Source organism: Tupaia chinensis, unplaced genomic scaffold (genome assembly GCF_000334495.1).
Source record: "Tupaia chinensis unplaced genomic scaffold, TupChi_1.0 Scaffold144767_1, whole genome shotgun sequence".
Lineage (NCBI taxonomy): Eukaryota > Metazoa > Chordata > Mammalia > Scandentia > Tupaiidae > Tupaia > Tupaia belangeri.
Genome location: NW_006204627.1, coordinates 880,987 through 896,061, shown reverse-complemented (window position 1 = coordinate 896,061; position 15,075 = coordinate 880,987). Strand labels below are relative to the sequence as shown.

The 15,075-nt window shown below is 35.1% G+C and overlaps 1 protein-coding gene across 3 annotated transcripts in view; it reads left to right on the top strand.

Moving 5' to 3' along the window:
• USP47 (ubiquitin specific peptidase 47) overlaps window positions 1-15,075 on the top strand; it is a 92,728-nt gene that overhangs the window by 42,010 nt on the left and 35,643 nt on the right. For 2 of the 3 annotated variants that reach the window (XM_014583799.1, XM_027767842.1), the window contains exons 9-11: window positions 9,176-9,271; window positions 9,357-9,509; window positions 12,784-12,951. In XM_014583799.1, the coding sequence (XP_014439285.1) occupies window positions 9,176-9,271; window positions 9,357-9,509; window positions 12,784-12,951 (417 nt within the window). The remainder of the gene's footprint in view (window positions 1-9,175; window positions 9,272-9,356; window positions 9,510-12,783; window positions 12,952-15,075) is intronic. The other variant, XM_014583800.2, reaches the window with a different exon arrangement.

Here is a 15,075-nt window from a genome sequence, read left to right as displayed (position 1 = left end):
TTATTTATTTAATTTTATTTATTCATTAATTTATTTTAATTTGACCAGAGAGAGAGATACACACGGAGAGAGAGGGAAAGTGAGAAAGCAAGCCACCAGGTCCGGCACTCGGAACTGTGGTCGGCCATGTGGGAGTGTCCGGCACCTTAACCACCACACCACCTGCTGGTCCCCAAATACTTGTACATTTTAAGAATAATGAATACCAGTTCTACACAATTTTTTCTCAAAAGAAAAAGGAGGGAGCTCTTCCTAGTTTATTTTATGAAACTTTTTATCCTGGTACTAAAGCAGATGAAAATAATTTAAAAAAAAAAAAAAAAAAAAGACCCATATCCTTCAAGGATATAGGCGAGAAAATATTTACCAAATATCAGTAGGTGCAATTAAGAATTTATAAAAAATTATAGATCATAACCAATAGGGTTTATTTCAAGGATTCAAGGATGGTGCTCAGTGCTTAAAAAAAAAATCAATGAATGTCATCAGTGAGTATAATCTGACATATTAACAGGCAAAGGGAGGAAATTCACATGGTAATATCAATAATTGAGAAAAAGCACTTGAAAAAATTTTAGTATTCACTCACCATACTAACTTCTAGAGAACTAGGAATAGAGAGTAATTTTATCAGTTTGGTAAAAGGTACAAACAGCTAGCATTATATTTCATGGTGAAAGTATTGGAGGATATCTGGGTGGTTTAGACAAGATGCCTGCTTTCACTGCTCTTATCAACATAGTACTGGATGTCTTATCCAGTATAGTTAAGGCACGAAGAGGAGATAAAGGAATACCAAAGAAAAAAAACAACTAAAATTACTCCTATTTTTAAGAAAATTTATTTGTCTCTTTCCCATGGGAAACACACACACAGTTGCCTTTGATAGTCTCATCTCACTGGGAAGCCCTTCTACTTCCAGCTTTCCAGCCAGCTAAGATAATGGCATGCCCATGATAAGTGTGTTCAGATTGACCTGGGATCTGAGTCCAGGGCCTCCTATATGGCTCTAGCATTACACAGTGGCACCCTAAATGTCTGAGCCCCCATGGGTAGACCAAAATTACCTCTTATTTTTAGGTGAAATGATTGTCTATGTACAAAATCTCAAGACACAAGAAAGAAGACTTTTGAACTAGTGAGTAGTAGGATATAAGATAAACATACAAATCAATTGTATTTCAAGATACTAACAATGAATATATGAAAAATGAAATAAAAAATACAGTAGTATCATTTATAAGTCTGCAAAAAAAATTCTTAGATACAAATCCAACAAAATATTTATTGGACATATGTGCTGAAAATTAGAAAACTCTGAAAATATTTAAGTAAATGGGGATACATACTATACTCATTCATTGATTAGAAGATTAAACTTAAGGATGTCAGTTTAAGCATAGTAAGGATGTCAGTTCTCTAATTACATAGTTTTAATAATTTCCTATCAAATCAAGATTTTTTTGAGGCTATTTGGAAATTCCTTTGAAAGTTTTATGGAAGATAAAGCAACTGGAATAGCTGAAAGAATTTTGGGAAGTATGAAGTAGGAGGAGTCAACCTATTTGGTTTGGAATGGAATACTATTTAGCAATAAAAACTTACCTAGCTAGAGTAATTTGGACTAAGAGGTGTTGGCGGAGGGACAGACAAATAAATCAATGGCAAAAGAACAGAAAACTCAGCAATAGATCCATACAACTACACCAAATTGGTTTTTGACAAAGGCACTAATGCAATTAAACAGAAGAGGAACGGTGTTTTTGTTTTTGTTTTTTAATTTTTTAAAAAATTATTCGTGTACTTACTTTAATTTGACCAGAGAGAGAGAGAGAAAGAGAGAGAGAGAAAGAGAGAGAGAGAAAGTGAGAAAGGAAGCCACTGGGTCCAGGACTCAAACCATAGTCAGCCATGTGGGAGTGTCCAGCGCCTTAACCACCATGCCACCTGCTGGTCCCCAAGGGATGGTGTTTTTAACAAATAGTACTGCAACAAGTGGACATCTACATCAGAAAACTTTGACTTAAACCTCACACCTTATGCAGAAATTAACTCAAAATGGATCATAGATGTAAAATATAAGACTATAAATCTTTTAGGAAAAGCCAGGAAACAATTTTCCAGATCTCCGGCTACATAAAGAGTTCTTAGATTTGGTACCAGAAGTGCAAGCCACAAAACAAAAAATTGGCATATTGGATCTCATCAGTATTAAAAATATTTATCCTCTGAAAGCCCATGCAAATAAGATGAAAAGAAAAGCTCCAGACCAGGAGAATATATTTGCAAGCCATGTATCTGACAGTATTTATACCTCCAATGAATAAAGGATTCTGAAAACACAAATCAGCTAAAAAAAAAAAAAAAAATCCTGAACAGTCAAGTTAGTTGACAAAAGACATAAACAACATTGCATCAAAGAGAATTTGTATGTTTCAAGTAAATCAGAAAATATTTCAGCATCACTAATTATTAGAAAATGCAAAGGTGAACCACAAAAGTGCCTTACCTACCAGAATGACTAAAATACAAATAATGGCAGGTGACAATGCAGAGAAACTGATCACTCATACATTGCTGGTAGGGAAATGAAATATTATAGGCAATTTCTTATAAAATGAAATGTGCAATTATCGTAAGTCCCAGCAATTGCACCTTTAAAAAAAAAAAGTTTATTTCTTCTGTAGAGAAAGGCACCTTCAATAGGATCTTCATGCTGCAAGTTCAATCCTGACCTCAGCCAGCCTGGATAACAGGCATGCACATGTATGCCCAAGCATGTTCAAGGAGGTCTCAGGACATGAACCAGGACCTTTCCATGTGCATCCAGTTTGCATTTCTTCTGTGCCACCATCTGGCCCTCAGTTGCATTCTTAGTAATTTATTCCAGAGAAATGAATACTTAATGTTCACACAATGAATGGTATGCAAATGATCACTGCATCTTTATTTTTAACATTCAAAACAGGAATCGGCTCAGATTTGCTTCAGCAGGTGAATGGGTGAACAAAGTGGCACATACAAATCATGTGATACTACTCAATAAAAAGGAATAAACTATTGATAAACACAAAGATTTGAATAAATACTCAGAATTATGCCAAGCAAAAGAAGCCAATCTCAAAAAAGGTTACATATTGGATTCCATTTGTTAACATTTTTGATAGGATACCATTTTAGTAATTCATTGCTGGAGTTTTTATTGTAGAGGTAGGAAGGGTACAGAGTTGGTTGAGCTATAAAAGGGCAGCACAAGGTGTCCTGTGGAAACTGTACCATCTATTCATTCATTGTGGTGATAAATACATGAACCTACACAGTTGATAAAGTAGTGTAGAATTTAATACATACATATAAAAAGACAAATGAGCACATTAAAACTGGGAAAATATAAATGACACGTGGAGCATATCAATGTAAATATCATGGTTTTGATATTCTGTAGTTTTGAAAAATCTTTTACTATTTGAGGAAACTGCAAAATATTCAAGTATGTCTATTATTTCTTATAATCACAATGAATTTATAGTTATCTCCAAAATTGCAATTAAAAAAAGTAAATGGTTTAAGTAAATGTATCTGGAGTCTATTTTCTATTTTTTCTTTATTCTTTATTTTTTTAAACATATGTCCTAGGAAGGATAGTTAATATATCTGTAAGGAAAATGTCAAGTTGTTATGTATCAGCAGCATGAGATTACTTAATATTTCAAAGTTAGGAAATAGTTTCAGTAGTTTCCGTTTATCTTTTTTTTTGGAGAGGTTTTTGCTATAGGGCGTGTGTGCTTACCAGAAAGACAGAAACAGAGAGACAAAGTGAGAAGTCGCCCCCCCAGGGAGGATGGCCATGCCGCAATCCTTTCTCTTCTCGGGATCTTGGGCACACATGTGCACGGCGCCCGGCGTAAGTTTAAGCCACCAGGTCTGGGACTCGAACCGTGGTCAACTACATGGGAGTCCAGGGACATACCCATTACACCAACTGCTGGTCCCAGTAGTTTCCATTTATCTTTTGTTCAGTCTAAAAATCAAATTATGTTTTAATGCCCTTTTCTCCATTTGTAATAAAATAGATGTTAAAAGATCAAAAAAGAATTAATTATGTGTTTATGTTTTAATAGAATTTATAGGTAGTACTGTTTCTTGAACATATCTTTCATTTGAACTATACCAAGAATATCAGTATCAGCAATTAAATTGTGGCAATTAATATTTTTTGTTTGAAGAACTGAGGATGTAACAGTTCCCTGTGTTCTGTTCTGAATTCTGAAAATTGCAGTCTTAAAAAGTTGTGCAAAATTAGATTTTGTATAATGTGTGAGAGGGGGAGAAAGCTCCAGAAAATAAAACTATTATATCACTCTGGAATGACCATAAGCAGTCAGTCAACCCAAAGCTAGTTTAGAAACATGATTCATGAATAATAAGCATGCCAAAAAGGCTAGCTCATGGTAAACAGTTCTATTTTTGTGTTGGTGTGTTAATAATAGTACTATGTCATCACACTAAATACAAATAAATGTATAAGCCTTGTTAACCTGTCACATACATAATTTTTTTTGAATAGATGATTGTGTTGAAGCTAATTTTTATAACTGACTAATCATATTTATAATTATCCTAGTGACAACCTGTTAAAAATCTAGAATAAAGAAACTATAGAATATTTAAGATACCTTTAACTGGTTTCTGGGTATGAAGGATAATTGCAGTCAGCTGAATCTGAGTATCTCCACATACCCTCCCAAAAAGCATAGACTAAAAGGAACACTAATGAAACCCAACTAACCTTCTACATTACTGAGAGACACAGAATACTGTGAACATCAAATTACCTGTAAGTAGCAAACACCTAATTCCAACATACCTTCCATTATTGCTGTAAGTCTATATGTATAGAGAGTACAAAGTGGAAAGTTGAAGAGACAGTAGAGGGCATTGAAAGACTTAAAACAAGGACAGAATCACCCCTGAAAAGAAAATGTAAAATGGTAATTGCTAAAGTAGTAACTAGACTGGCACCAGCTACAGAGAGGGTTTTTAGAGTTAGCAAGATTAGAAGAGGTCACATGAGAAAAATTTGCTTCTGGGGAAGGAGATAAATGGAGAAGGAGTGATGTCCCTTGGATTCATAGCAGTAAAGAGAAAAGAAGTAGAAAGAATAATTAAGGATCCTGCAAAAATGAAAGAAGATACCAACTTTTTCTGTCATTACCCATTCAAGAAACTGCACTTCACTGAAGTAACAGACAAGGTGCTGTCAAACTAAAGAATGATATCCGTAAAATGGACTGGGGGAAAATCAGATTTGCAAAACACTGCCATTGAAAAGAAACAAAATCTGTATTAGTATTTTAGATGATGAACACCCCCTCTTCTCCAAAAATAAAATAAAATAATAAAAATACCTCAGGAAAGTAATCACAGAGTAGAATCCAGTATCATAGTACTCTAGACTGAGTTAAATAATCTCAAGTGAGCAAAACAAAACCTGGCATTCATAAATTTGAGAGAAACAGGTAAAATAGGAAGAAATGCAATGAGAGTTCATCAAACTCAGAAAAAAAACTGAAAAAAATTAGAAATGAATAAATTACAAAGTGCACAAGCAAGAATAGAAAGAATGAAAATCTAATGAGGGACAGGAATGAAATGAAGTAAAGAAGTAAAAGGAATTTCAAAAAAAAGAGAAAGAGAGAGAAGGCCCACAAAAGAGGCCCAGAACAACTGATGTCTACAAAGAAGGAAAACAAAACAGTAGAACAAAATCAGTGGTTAAATGATAACCCTAAAAGACTTTGTGGAAATAAGGGAAATGTTAAATCTGTCTTTGGAAACCCCACCATGTGCACCTGTAAAAAATGGCTTGGGACAGTGAACTCTGAGACATATTTTATTGGGACATCGAGGAAGTCCTGACTTATTTTTCTTTGCAAAAATGTGTAATGACTTTTCCAATGACTCAACTATTAAACCTTAAAGTTAAACGTGGCTTGCTTCATGGTTCTTAAGGAACAACGTGTAAATCATGGCGACAGAGTAGCAATTTCAAGAAATACAGGGAAAGAAATTACAAGTCAGTGTTTTGCTATCCAACCAGACTTTCTTCAGTTATGACAGCTATAAAAAATTTTTTAAAAATGGACATTGAGGAACTCATTGGATCTTGTATCTATGAGCTCTTCAGTTTATGAGAGGAATTTAAGGAAGAGATCATGGGGGAAGTTTTATCAAAGGACTGAGTATTTGATACATTCAGTTTTAGAGTTGGGGACTAAATAAAGCGAAGATGGGACTATGGACAGAATAGTATGAAATCTTGTTATGTTAGATGAAGTACAAAGGATACCACTTTTTTAAAAGAAAAGGTAGAGAGAAAGGGAAAGTAGAATAAAATCTCATGCTACGGTTTAGGTGGCAAAGGATACTATGTAGAATTGGCAAACCAGATACACAGCTTTAATAAAAACCGGGTGGGGTGGATAAAAGGGATTAAGAGCATTAACTAAAATATAAGTGCAAAAGTAATGATTAAAACAAAATTACTAACCTTATTAAATACTGAAAGAAAATGTAAAAAATGGCAAAAAAAATCACATAGAGAAAGGGGCATAGAAAATATTACCTAATACACACAATCATTAGACTATATGGTGACTGCAATAAAAAAGAACTAAACATATCAGTCAAATATAAATGGGCATAAATTGCCTATCAAAAGATTTTCAATTTAGCTCATAAGGCAAACTATTAAAATTTGGTTTAGGCAAAGATCCATTAGTGAATGTTAAAAGCAAGGTGGACAGTTGAGGAAGGCTCAGGATTTTGGCATATTCTCCAAGTGTCTCTTACAGATTGCTCATTAACTGTATGGGCAGAACTAGCAATTACATGTATGGTAGAGAAACTGGACAACACCTTGACCAGGTGATTGCAGTTACTATGACCAGTGAGGAATGTAGGGACATTGTGGCCTACAACCCTGATACCTTTAGAAGGACACATCATTAGTAGTAGTCTAGCAAGAAATGTATAACCTGGATCTAATAATGTGGAACGTCAGACAAGCCCGATTTTGGCATTGTAAAAGTAACCCTGTTCTTCAACAAACAGCAGTGTCGTGAAAGAAAGGAAGGCTTTACAATTGCCAGATGAAAGGAATCTGAAGAGATATACAGCTAAATGCAGTCTGTGACCCAGGATTAGATTATGTACCACAGGGGAATAGATCTACAGAGGACATTATTTGGATAATTGACAAAATAGGAATATGGACTGACAAAAGTGCTTCGTGAAATTTTCCTGAGTTTTGATAACTGTACTTTGTATGTTAGGATATCTTTATTCTTTTTTAAAAAAGAATAATTTTATTTATCATTATTACTCTTTATTTAATTTGTTACAGGGCACATGTGCTCACTAGAGTGGGGTGGGTGGTGACAAAACAAGCCGCCAGGCCCACCTGTAATGAGCTATGTTTGTGTCCAGTGCCTTAACCAACATGCCACCTGCTGGCCTCAGGATATCCTTGTTCTTAAAGAGACCCACTGAATATTAAGATATAGAGCATGATGTATATGAACCTACTCTCGAATGGTTCAGAAAAAAATGCATAATATAAGGGTGGGAGGGGTAAAGCCAAGATAGAAAAATGTTTACAAGTTTGAATAAGGAGGGTTTGAAATTTTTTCTTAAGTTTTAAATGATTAAAAATACCCCTAGTTTTGAACTCTAAACCAGAGACAAATGCACCTACACACCTTAGTTTAGGAAAGTAGAATTTGACTTACATAATTTTATCAGTTTAAATTACCTCTGTTTGGAAAGCCTGACCAATTTGGCATTGGTCTAGAGTAAACTATAATATTTTTTTTTCTAGAAATGATTTATTTTAAAGTTTTTTCTTTCTTACATTCTTATAAAATTTGCCTTTTTTTCATTCTTAAAATAATATGCTTTAAGGAAAAAAAATTATTTTCATAGTGTATCCTTTCCTAGGACCTCAGGAAAATGCTCGGTTGTGTGGAAAAAACTGAGCTATTTTGGTTTTCCTCCTCTTGATTCTTTCTTGTGTTTGGAAAACAAAATAGGAGACGGGATGGGTTTGGAAGCTTTTGAATATCTGTGATATTTTTATCTTGTTCCAAAGTGAGCTCTGTCAAGCAATATTTGGATAATAGAGTTAAAAATTTTGCCAGCTATTTTGCAACTAAGTTCATTTTGCCAGATGAAACTCCTTTATCTTTTGAGGAACAACTTGTTCTATATCAGAAGAAAAATATTTGAAGATACTTTGTCTTAATGATTTCATTTTTTCCTTTATGTATAATAAATATTATCAGTAGTTCTGCCTAGAGTGTGTGTGAAGAAGAGATAACATCAGTAGAAATTTGATATTGTGCATCCAGTCTTATCTGTTGTATTAACTTAATATTTTTAACTGTGAAAAAAATCAGTGATTAAAACTTAAAATAAAAATTGATTTTATACTTGCTGATTCTTCTACAATGTGTATACTAAGTTTCTTATGCAGTCTTAAGCCTGAATGGAGACCAGAAAACCACATGGTTGTACTAGGTGAATGGTCCAGGAGTTCTCCTTAACACACTTTCAAGTGAAGTATTATCTCACTTGCAGTGAAAAGGTTCCTTGGTGCTTTCCAGTCTGTATAGGTTATGCAGTGATGGAACACTGACTGGCTTTACCTACAGTGATTAAGAATGATTATATGCTTTCTAAACGTATGAAGAGTGTGAACTCTTCAGAGGCCAGTGTTACTTACTCTACAGTTTAAAAATGCATCCTTCTACAAGATTACAGTAATACATGTAACTGCTTTTCTAAAAAGTATAGAACACTTTAATTTTGAAGGTGGAGAATTTTATTACATAGCAAATATAGAAAAAATGTAAAATCACTAAAAAATAGATAGAAATGACTATGACACACAATGCCAAGAAAGCCAAATCTCACGCAGAATGAAATAATTTCTTCGTTACTTAGTTTTTACAGTGATGACATTATTTTGCTGTTGATAATTTTTTCCTTGGTGCATTTTGTATTTCTGATTTTCTACCATTATAGCTGTTTAGGTAATTGCAGTGGTTTTTAAGTTCAGGGATTTGTCTGTAGTACAATATTTTAATTAACATGAAATATTTTTTTTTCTGACTAGGAAGAAGCATTGCATGCATTTATTCAACCAGAGATCTTGGATGGCCCAAATCAGTACTTTTGTGAACGTTGTAAGAAGAAGTGTGATGCACGAAAGGTAAATACCATCTAGAGATTAATACTTGATTATTTGAGATAATATTCAATAGTCAATAGAGTCCCCTCCCTTTGCTTTTTTTTAGGGCCTTCGGTTTTTGCATTTCCCTTATCTGCTGACCTTACAGTTGAAAAGGTTTGATTTTGATTATACCACCATGCATAGGATTAAATTGAATGATCGAATGACATTTCCTGAGGAGCTAGATATGAGTACATTTATTGATATTGAAGATGAGGTAAATATTCATTATATTTCTTGTTATAAAATAATTTCCATTAATCTGCCTTAGTCAATCATATTTTGTTTCAAGTTTATTTCTTCCATGAGAAAGAGAAATGGGGGCAAGGAAAAGAGAAAGAGAGGCACCTTCAGCCATGATCCACCCCCAGCTTTGCTAGCCCAGATCATGGCCATACACGTGTGTGTAGCTGGCAGGCACAGGGAGACCCTGGGAGGCGAACCTTGGATTTTCCCATGTGGGTCCAGCATTCCAGAGCATTGCGTTACTTCTGCATCACCCCGGCTGACTCTAGTCATCATATTTTATGAAGAGCTATTTGAGATAGCTTAAAACTAGTGTCATTTAGATTATCTTTTTGAGGGAAGTTTTCCCTTTCTTGTTTTTTAGTGCTAAGTTCTATAAAAAGACTTAAGTTTGTATTAATGTTCCCTCTCCATCATAAACCATACTTCAAATATTCTTGTTTGGTCAGAGTAACTTATGATACTCTTTGAAAAGATAGTAAGGATCACAATTCTGGAATACTTTGTTAAATTTGAGTGATAGGGGCCAGCAGGTGGCATCCTGATTAAGGCACTGGACTCTCATATGACCGACTGTGGTTCAAGTCCCAGACTTGGCTGCTTGAAATTCACACCAAGTACATGTGCATGTGTGCCCAAAACCCCAAGAGGAGAGTGGAGGAGAAGGAATTGTGGTGTGGCCATATCCCCTGGGGAGGTGATTTCTTGCTTTCTGTCTCTCTGTCTCTGCCTCTCCAGAGAGCACATGTGCCCTTATAGCAAATATCTCTCCAAAATAATTTTTTTTGAATGATAATCTTACATGTTGTAATTTCTCAGTTTTCAAAACTAATTAGACCACAGGTGGGCTCTACTTGTGTTTCTGACTCATAATAGATGTAGAACAAATATATATGAATGAATGTACAAACTGAGCAGCATGGACTTAATTTCTTCAATTTCTTGTATTTGTCTTGGTGTCTTTTTCAAGGATTAAGGTGTCTTGGTTATTTCCACTTGAAGTTTGTTAGACTTTAAATTGGCTAGGTTAGAAAGTTAGAAACTATAAGGTATTTTTGTTTTCCTTTTTAAATTATTAATTTTTTTTAATTTGAAACTTTAAATAGTTTGAGGATGGGACTTTGAAGGACACATGTAATAGCCATCAGTTTCTTTGCACTGATTGGCCTCCCACAGCTCTCTGGTTCCTCCCAGTAGTCTTCAGTAAAATATGTATTACAGCCCACTCTGTATTTTCGGAAACACTTTTGATGTCATTATGTAGAATATTTATAATCACATAGCATAGTTGTTATAAAATGATAGATCTTATTTGCAAAACTATCATAAAGCATTTGTTTTTCATACTGGAACTGATTTAAAACTATAGTTTTAAAATACCTTTCCCTGGGAATTCTAAAAGTAATTCTTAACTATTGTTAAGTTTTTTTTATAAACGAGCACATTTTTGAGGCCTCACTAGATATGGGTTCAAATCCTTGTCCTGCTGCTTACTAGTTTATCGACCTTGGATAATAGATATAATCTTTCTCTTTTTTTCTTTTTTTCTTTTTTTTTTTTTTTGAGAGGTTTTCGCTATAGGGCACGTGTGCTTGCCAGACAGACAGAGAGAGATAGAGAGACAGAAAGCGAGAAATCACCTCCCAGGGGGTGGGGTCATGCCGCAATCCCTTCTCCTCCATTCTCCTCTCGGGATCTTGGGCACGCATGCACACACGCCCGGCGTGAGTTTTAAGCCACCGGGTCCAGGACGCGAACTGCGGTCAACTATGAAGGAGTCCAGCGACATAGCCATTACACTAACTGCTGGTTCCCCATATAATCTTTCTGAGCTTCATTTTCCTTGTCTATAAAGTAAGGATAATTGGTTTTTATAGCTTTTGTTAGAAGATATAGGAGTTCTTTGAGTGGTGACTGTGATGACCAGATAACATTTGGAAAGGTTTAGTTTAAAATAATGTCTCAGCCACTTGTGCTTAAACTAGAAAATCTACCCAAAGTCTGCCAGACATTTAAAGGAGACATAATTTTTGTAAGTCTCCTACTCCTACTCAAGTAAACATCAGTACTAGATAAGTATGATGGATATGCTTAATGTATTTCCTGTAAAGAGAAGCTTTTTCCAAGGGAAGAAAACTTAGGTATAAAGTTTGGCCAGACTTTTTAAAAAAAAATTCTGGGTCCAATTCTTAGTAACAAAGAGGTATTTTGGCTTAGTCGAAGGGGTTTCAGAAATGTTTATCTTTGGACTTAGTATAGAGTTCTAAGGTTGGTTTTTACCTCTTTTTATCCTTGAACCAAACTTTCTTGAAGAATAATTTTTTTTTTCCTTTTAAAAAATTTTTCATTTATTTATTTATTTTAAATTTGCTATAGGGCATGTGCACTTAACTGGAGACAGAGAGAGGGAGAGTAAGAAAGCACCCCCAAGGTGGGTTGTCATGCTGCAGTCCCTTCTCCATTCTTTTGTTGGGATTTTGGACATGGACGCACATGTGCCTGGGATGTTTTTCAACCCACCAGGTCAGAGACTCAAACCACACAGTCATCTATATGGGATCCAGCGGCCATAACCATCACTAGATTGCTCCAAGATTGTTTAAAATGTAGTCCCCATGTTAACAGAGTTCTTAGCAAAAAGTTTGTTCTTGTTATATTTTGCTTGGTTGATTGAAGAACTTCTGTGCAATGTCTGACACATATCAAGAACCTGTATCTTAGAGTGTTATCAAGCTATTTAGATAAAAATCTTTTTAGGCATGTATATAAAATGTTAAAGGAAAAGGGCTGTTTGAGTATTCCTAGAAAGTAGAATCCTTCAGTTAAATTTGTGTGAATGTGATTTTAAAACCACAAAAGCAGCAAAATGTAACAGATAGTATTCATTTGAGATATAAAATCCAGAGAAACTCATTTTGGAACTTAAGTTCTCTGCTTTTATGGATTTTACTGAAAGAATTGATAATTTTGTTATTTGCAGCAATAAACATAAATGGGGCTTAATAGAATTCTGAGTCATTAATTTGTATTAGCATTTTTAAAGACATAATAGAAATGCTTTTATGCCACCCTTTTTTGCTTGTTCAATTTTACTTAATGTTAAGAGAAAACAAATGTACTTAAATAGAATAAGACTATGTTAACTTATATGAAAATATTAGCGGTGTATAGGTAAGAAGTTTTGTTGACTACATTTTCCTTTTACTTGGCTTATAATTTTAAGATAAAATTAATGTTTTATTAAGAAATCTCCTCAGACGGAAAGTTGCACTGACAGTGGAGCAGAAAATGAAGGTAGTTGTCATAGCGATCAGATGAGCAATGATTTCTCCAATGATGATGGTGTTGATGAAGGAATTTGCCTTGAAAGCAATAGTGGAACTGAAAAGATTTCAAAACCTGGACTTGAAAAGGTACCTTATATGTATAGTTTGTGGTTTCTAAAGAAGTAATCTCTGAGCTGCTATATAATTCTTTTATAGCTGGTGTGACTGATAAAGTTCTCTTGAAGGGCTGGCAGGTGGCATGGTGGTTAAGGGCACTGGGCTCCCACATGGTTGGCTGCGGTTCAAGTCCTAGACCTGCAGGCTTGCTTTCTCACTTCCTCTCTCTCTCTCTCCAAATTAAAGTAAATAAATGAATAAATAAAGTTAAATTAAAAAAAAATTCTCTTTAAGAGCAGCTTAATTTAGGGAAGTTGACTTCTTGAAGCTATTGTGTTTTTATGCCTGTATATGTATGTATGATCATCATTAAACTTTAGGAAAAAGTGCTTACAGATAGGAACACTCGTTTCTGAGAGACTGAACTAGAGCCATGTAAGCAGGTGTGTGGTGGTGTGCAAAGTGCACCTACGAGTCAAGCATTCCCCGGGCTATTCCCACCTCTGCCTTTCAAGTTGCAGCTGATCTATGAATCTTCTATCTCACCTGAGTTTTCTTAGACAGAAAATAAAAGCGTTGGTTTAGAACTATTGATTTAAACAATTCTGTCCATGGAACACCTTATGAAATAGTTAACAGAGCTTATCTTTTTGAAGTAGAGAAAGCTAAAACAGCCTTCCTCCCCTCTCCTGTAATAGTTCTTAAGAACACTTAGAAAAATGGTATAGCTTCATGATTTATATATTTGAAAACCATAAAACTGGATAAACTCTGGGATTGGGTCTTTTTATTTTTGGGTCAATGATTTTAAGGTTTTATCAGACCACTTTTTTCTACATTCTTATGTTCTACTTTACTGAGGGGAGGATTACAGATAAAATGTCTTGAGTATGGTGTGAATAATCACTACTGTGAAGACCGATTGCCAGCTGAAGTCTTACAGAGTCATGTGACCAAATATAGAATTTTTAAAAATATGGTAAAGAATGCATATGAGAAAAGGAGAGAGAAAACCCTCAACAGAGTCTTATGCCATGATCCCTTTTCCCCAACCCTCCAGCTCCTCAGGATTCTGGATGCCTGTGCTGGTGCCCAGTGTGTTTCCAGGCCATTCCAGGGATCTGAACCCCCACTTGACCATATGGCCTCTAGTTTTATAGGGTATTTGCTTTACCACTGCACCACTGTGGCTGGGCCTAAATGTAGAAGAATGTAAGGCAATATGTAAGAACATTCCACTTGAACGGGTCTGTTTTGCGACCAAGGCCGTTCGTCTCATTACCACCACTGCTGCCCTTTGAAAGTACCTGTTTTACTCAGGAACAACAGGTGGAAGGTAATTGCTAAGTAATGAGTAATGTAGAGGGTACAGTGTAACTTAGTAGCAAGAGCTGGCATACCATGACTCAAGAGCCACTTCCAGCCCCTTTGCCTATTTTTCTACATACATAGTTAATTGTGTCGTCTGTGGATAAAGACAGTTTAATTTCCTTCTTTTTAATCTGTCTGACTTTTTCTTTCTTCTCTTCATACACTAGGTAGCACTTCCAGTACAGTGTTGAGTATGAGTGGTGAGAGAGTATCTTTCACTTGTTTCAGTCTTAGGAGGAACACTTTCAGTCTCTTACCATGAACCGTGATGTTGGCTTTGGGTTTGTTTTGTGTGTGTGTGTGTGTGTGTGTGTGTGTGTGTGTGTATGCTCTTAGGTTGAGGAGGTTCATGCCTCTGTCCCTAGTTGGTTAAGAGTTTTTATCATGAATGGGTATTAGATTTTGTGAAATGCTTTTTCTGTGTCAATTAAATGATCATGCAATTGTTCTTCTTTAGCCTGAATTGCATAGGTTGATTTTATAGTGTTGGACATACTTGCATGCCTGGAATAAATCTTACTTTGTCATGGTGTATAATTCTTACACATGTTAGGTTCGATCTGAAGGGGATTTTTGCATCTATGTTTATGAGGTATTGGTCTGTAGTTTTTCTTTTTTTTAATATCTTTATCTGGTTTTGGTAATGCTGGCTTGTACAATGAGTTAGGGAGTGTTTCCTCTGCTTCTCTTGTTGAAAGAGATTGTGAAAAACGGTATTATTTCTTCCTTAAATGTTTGGTAAAATTCAATCAAGCACATCAACAAATAATTTTCCATTTCTCG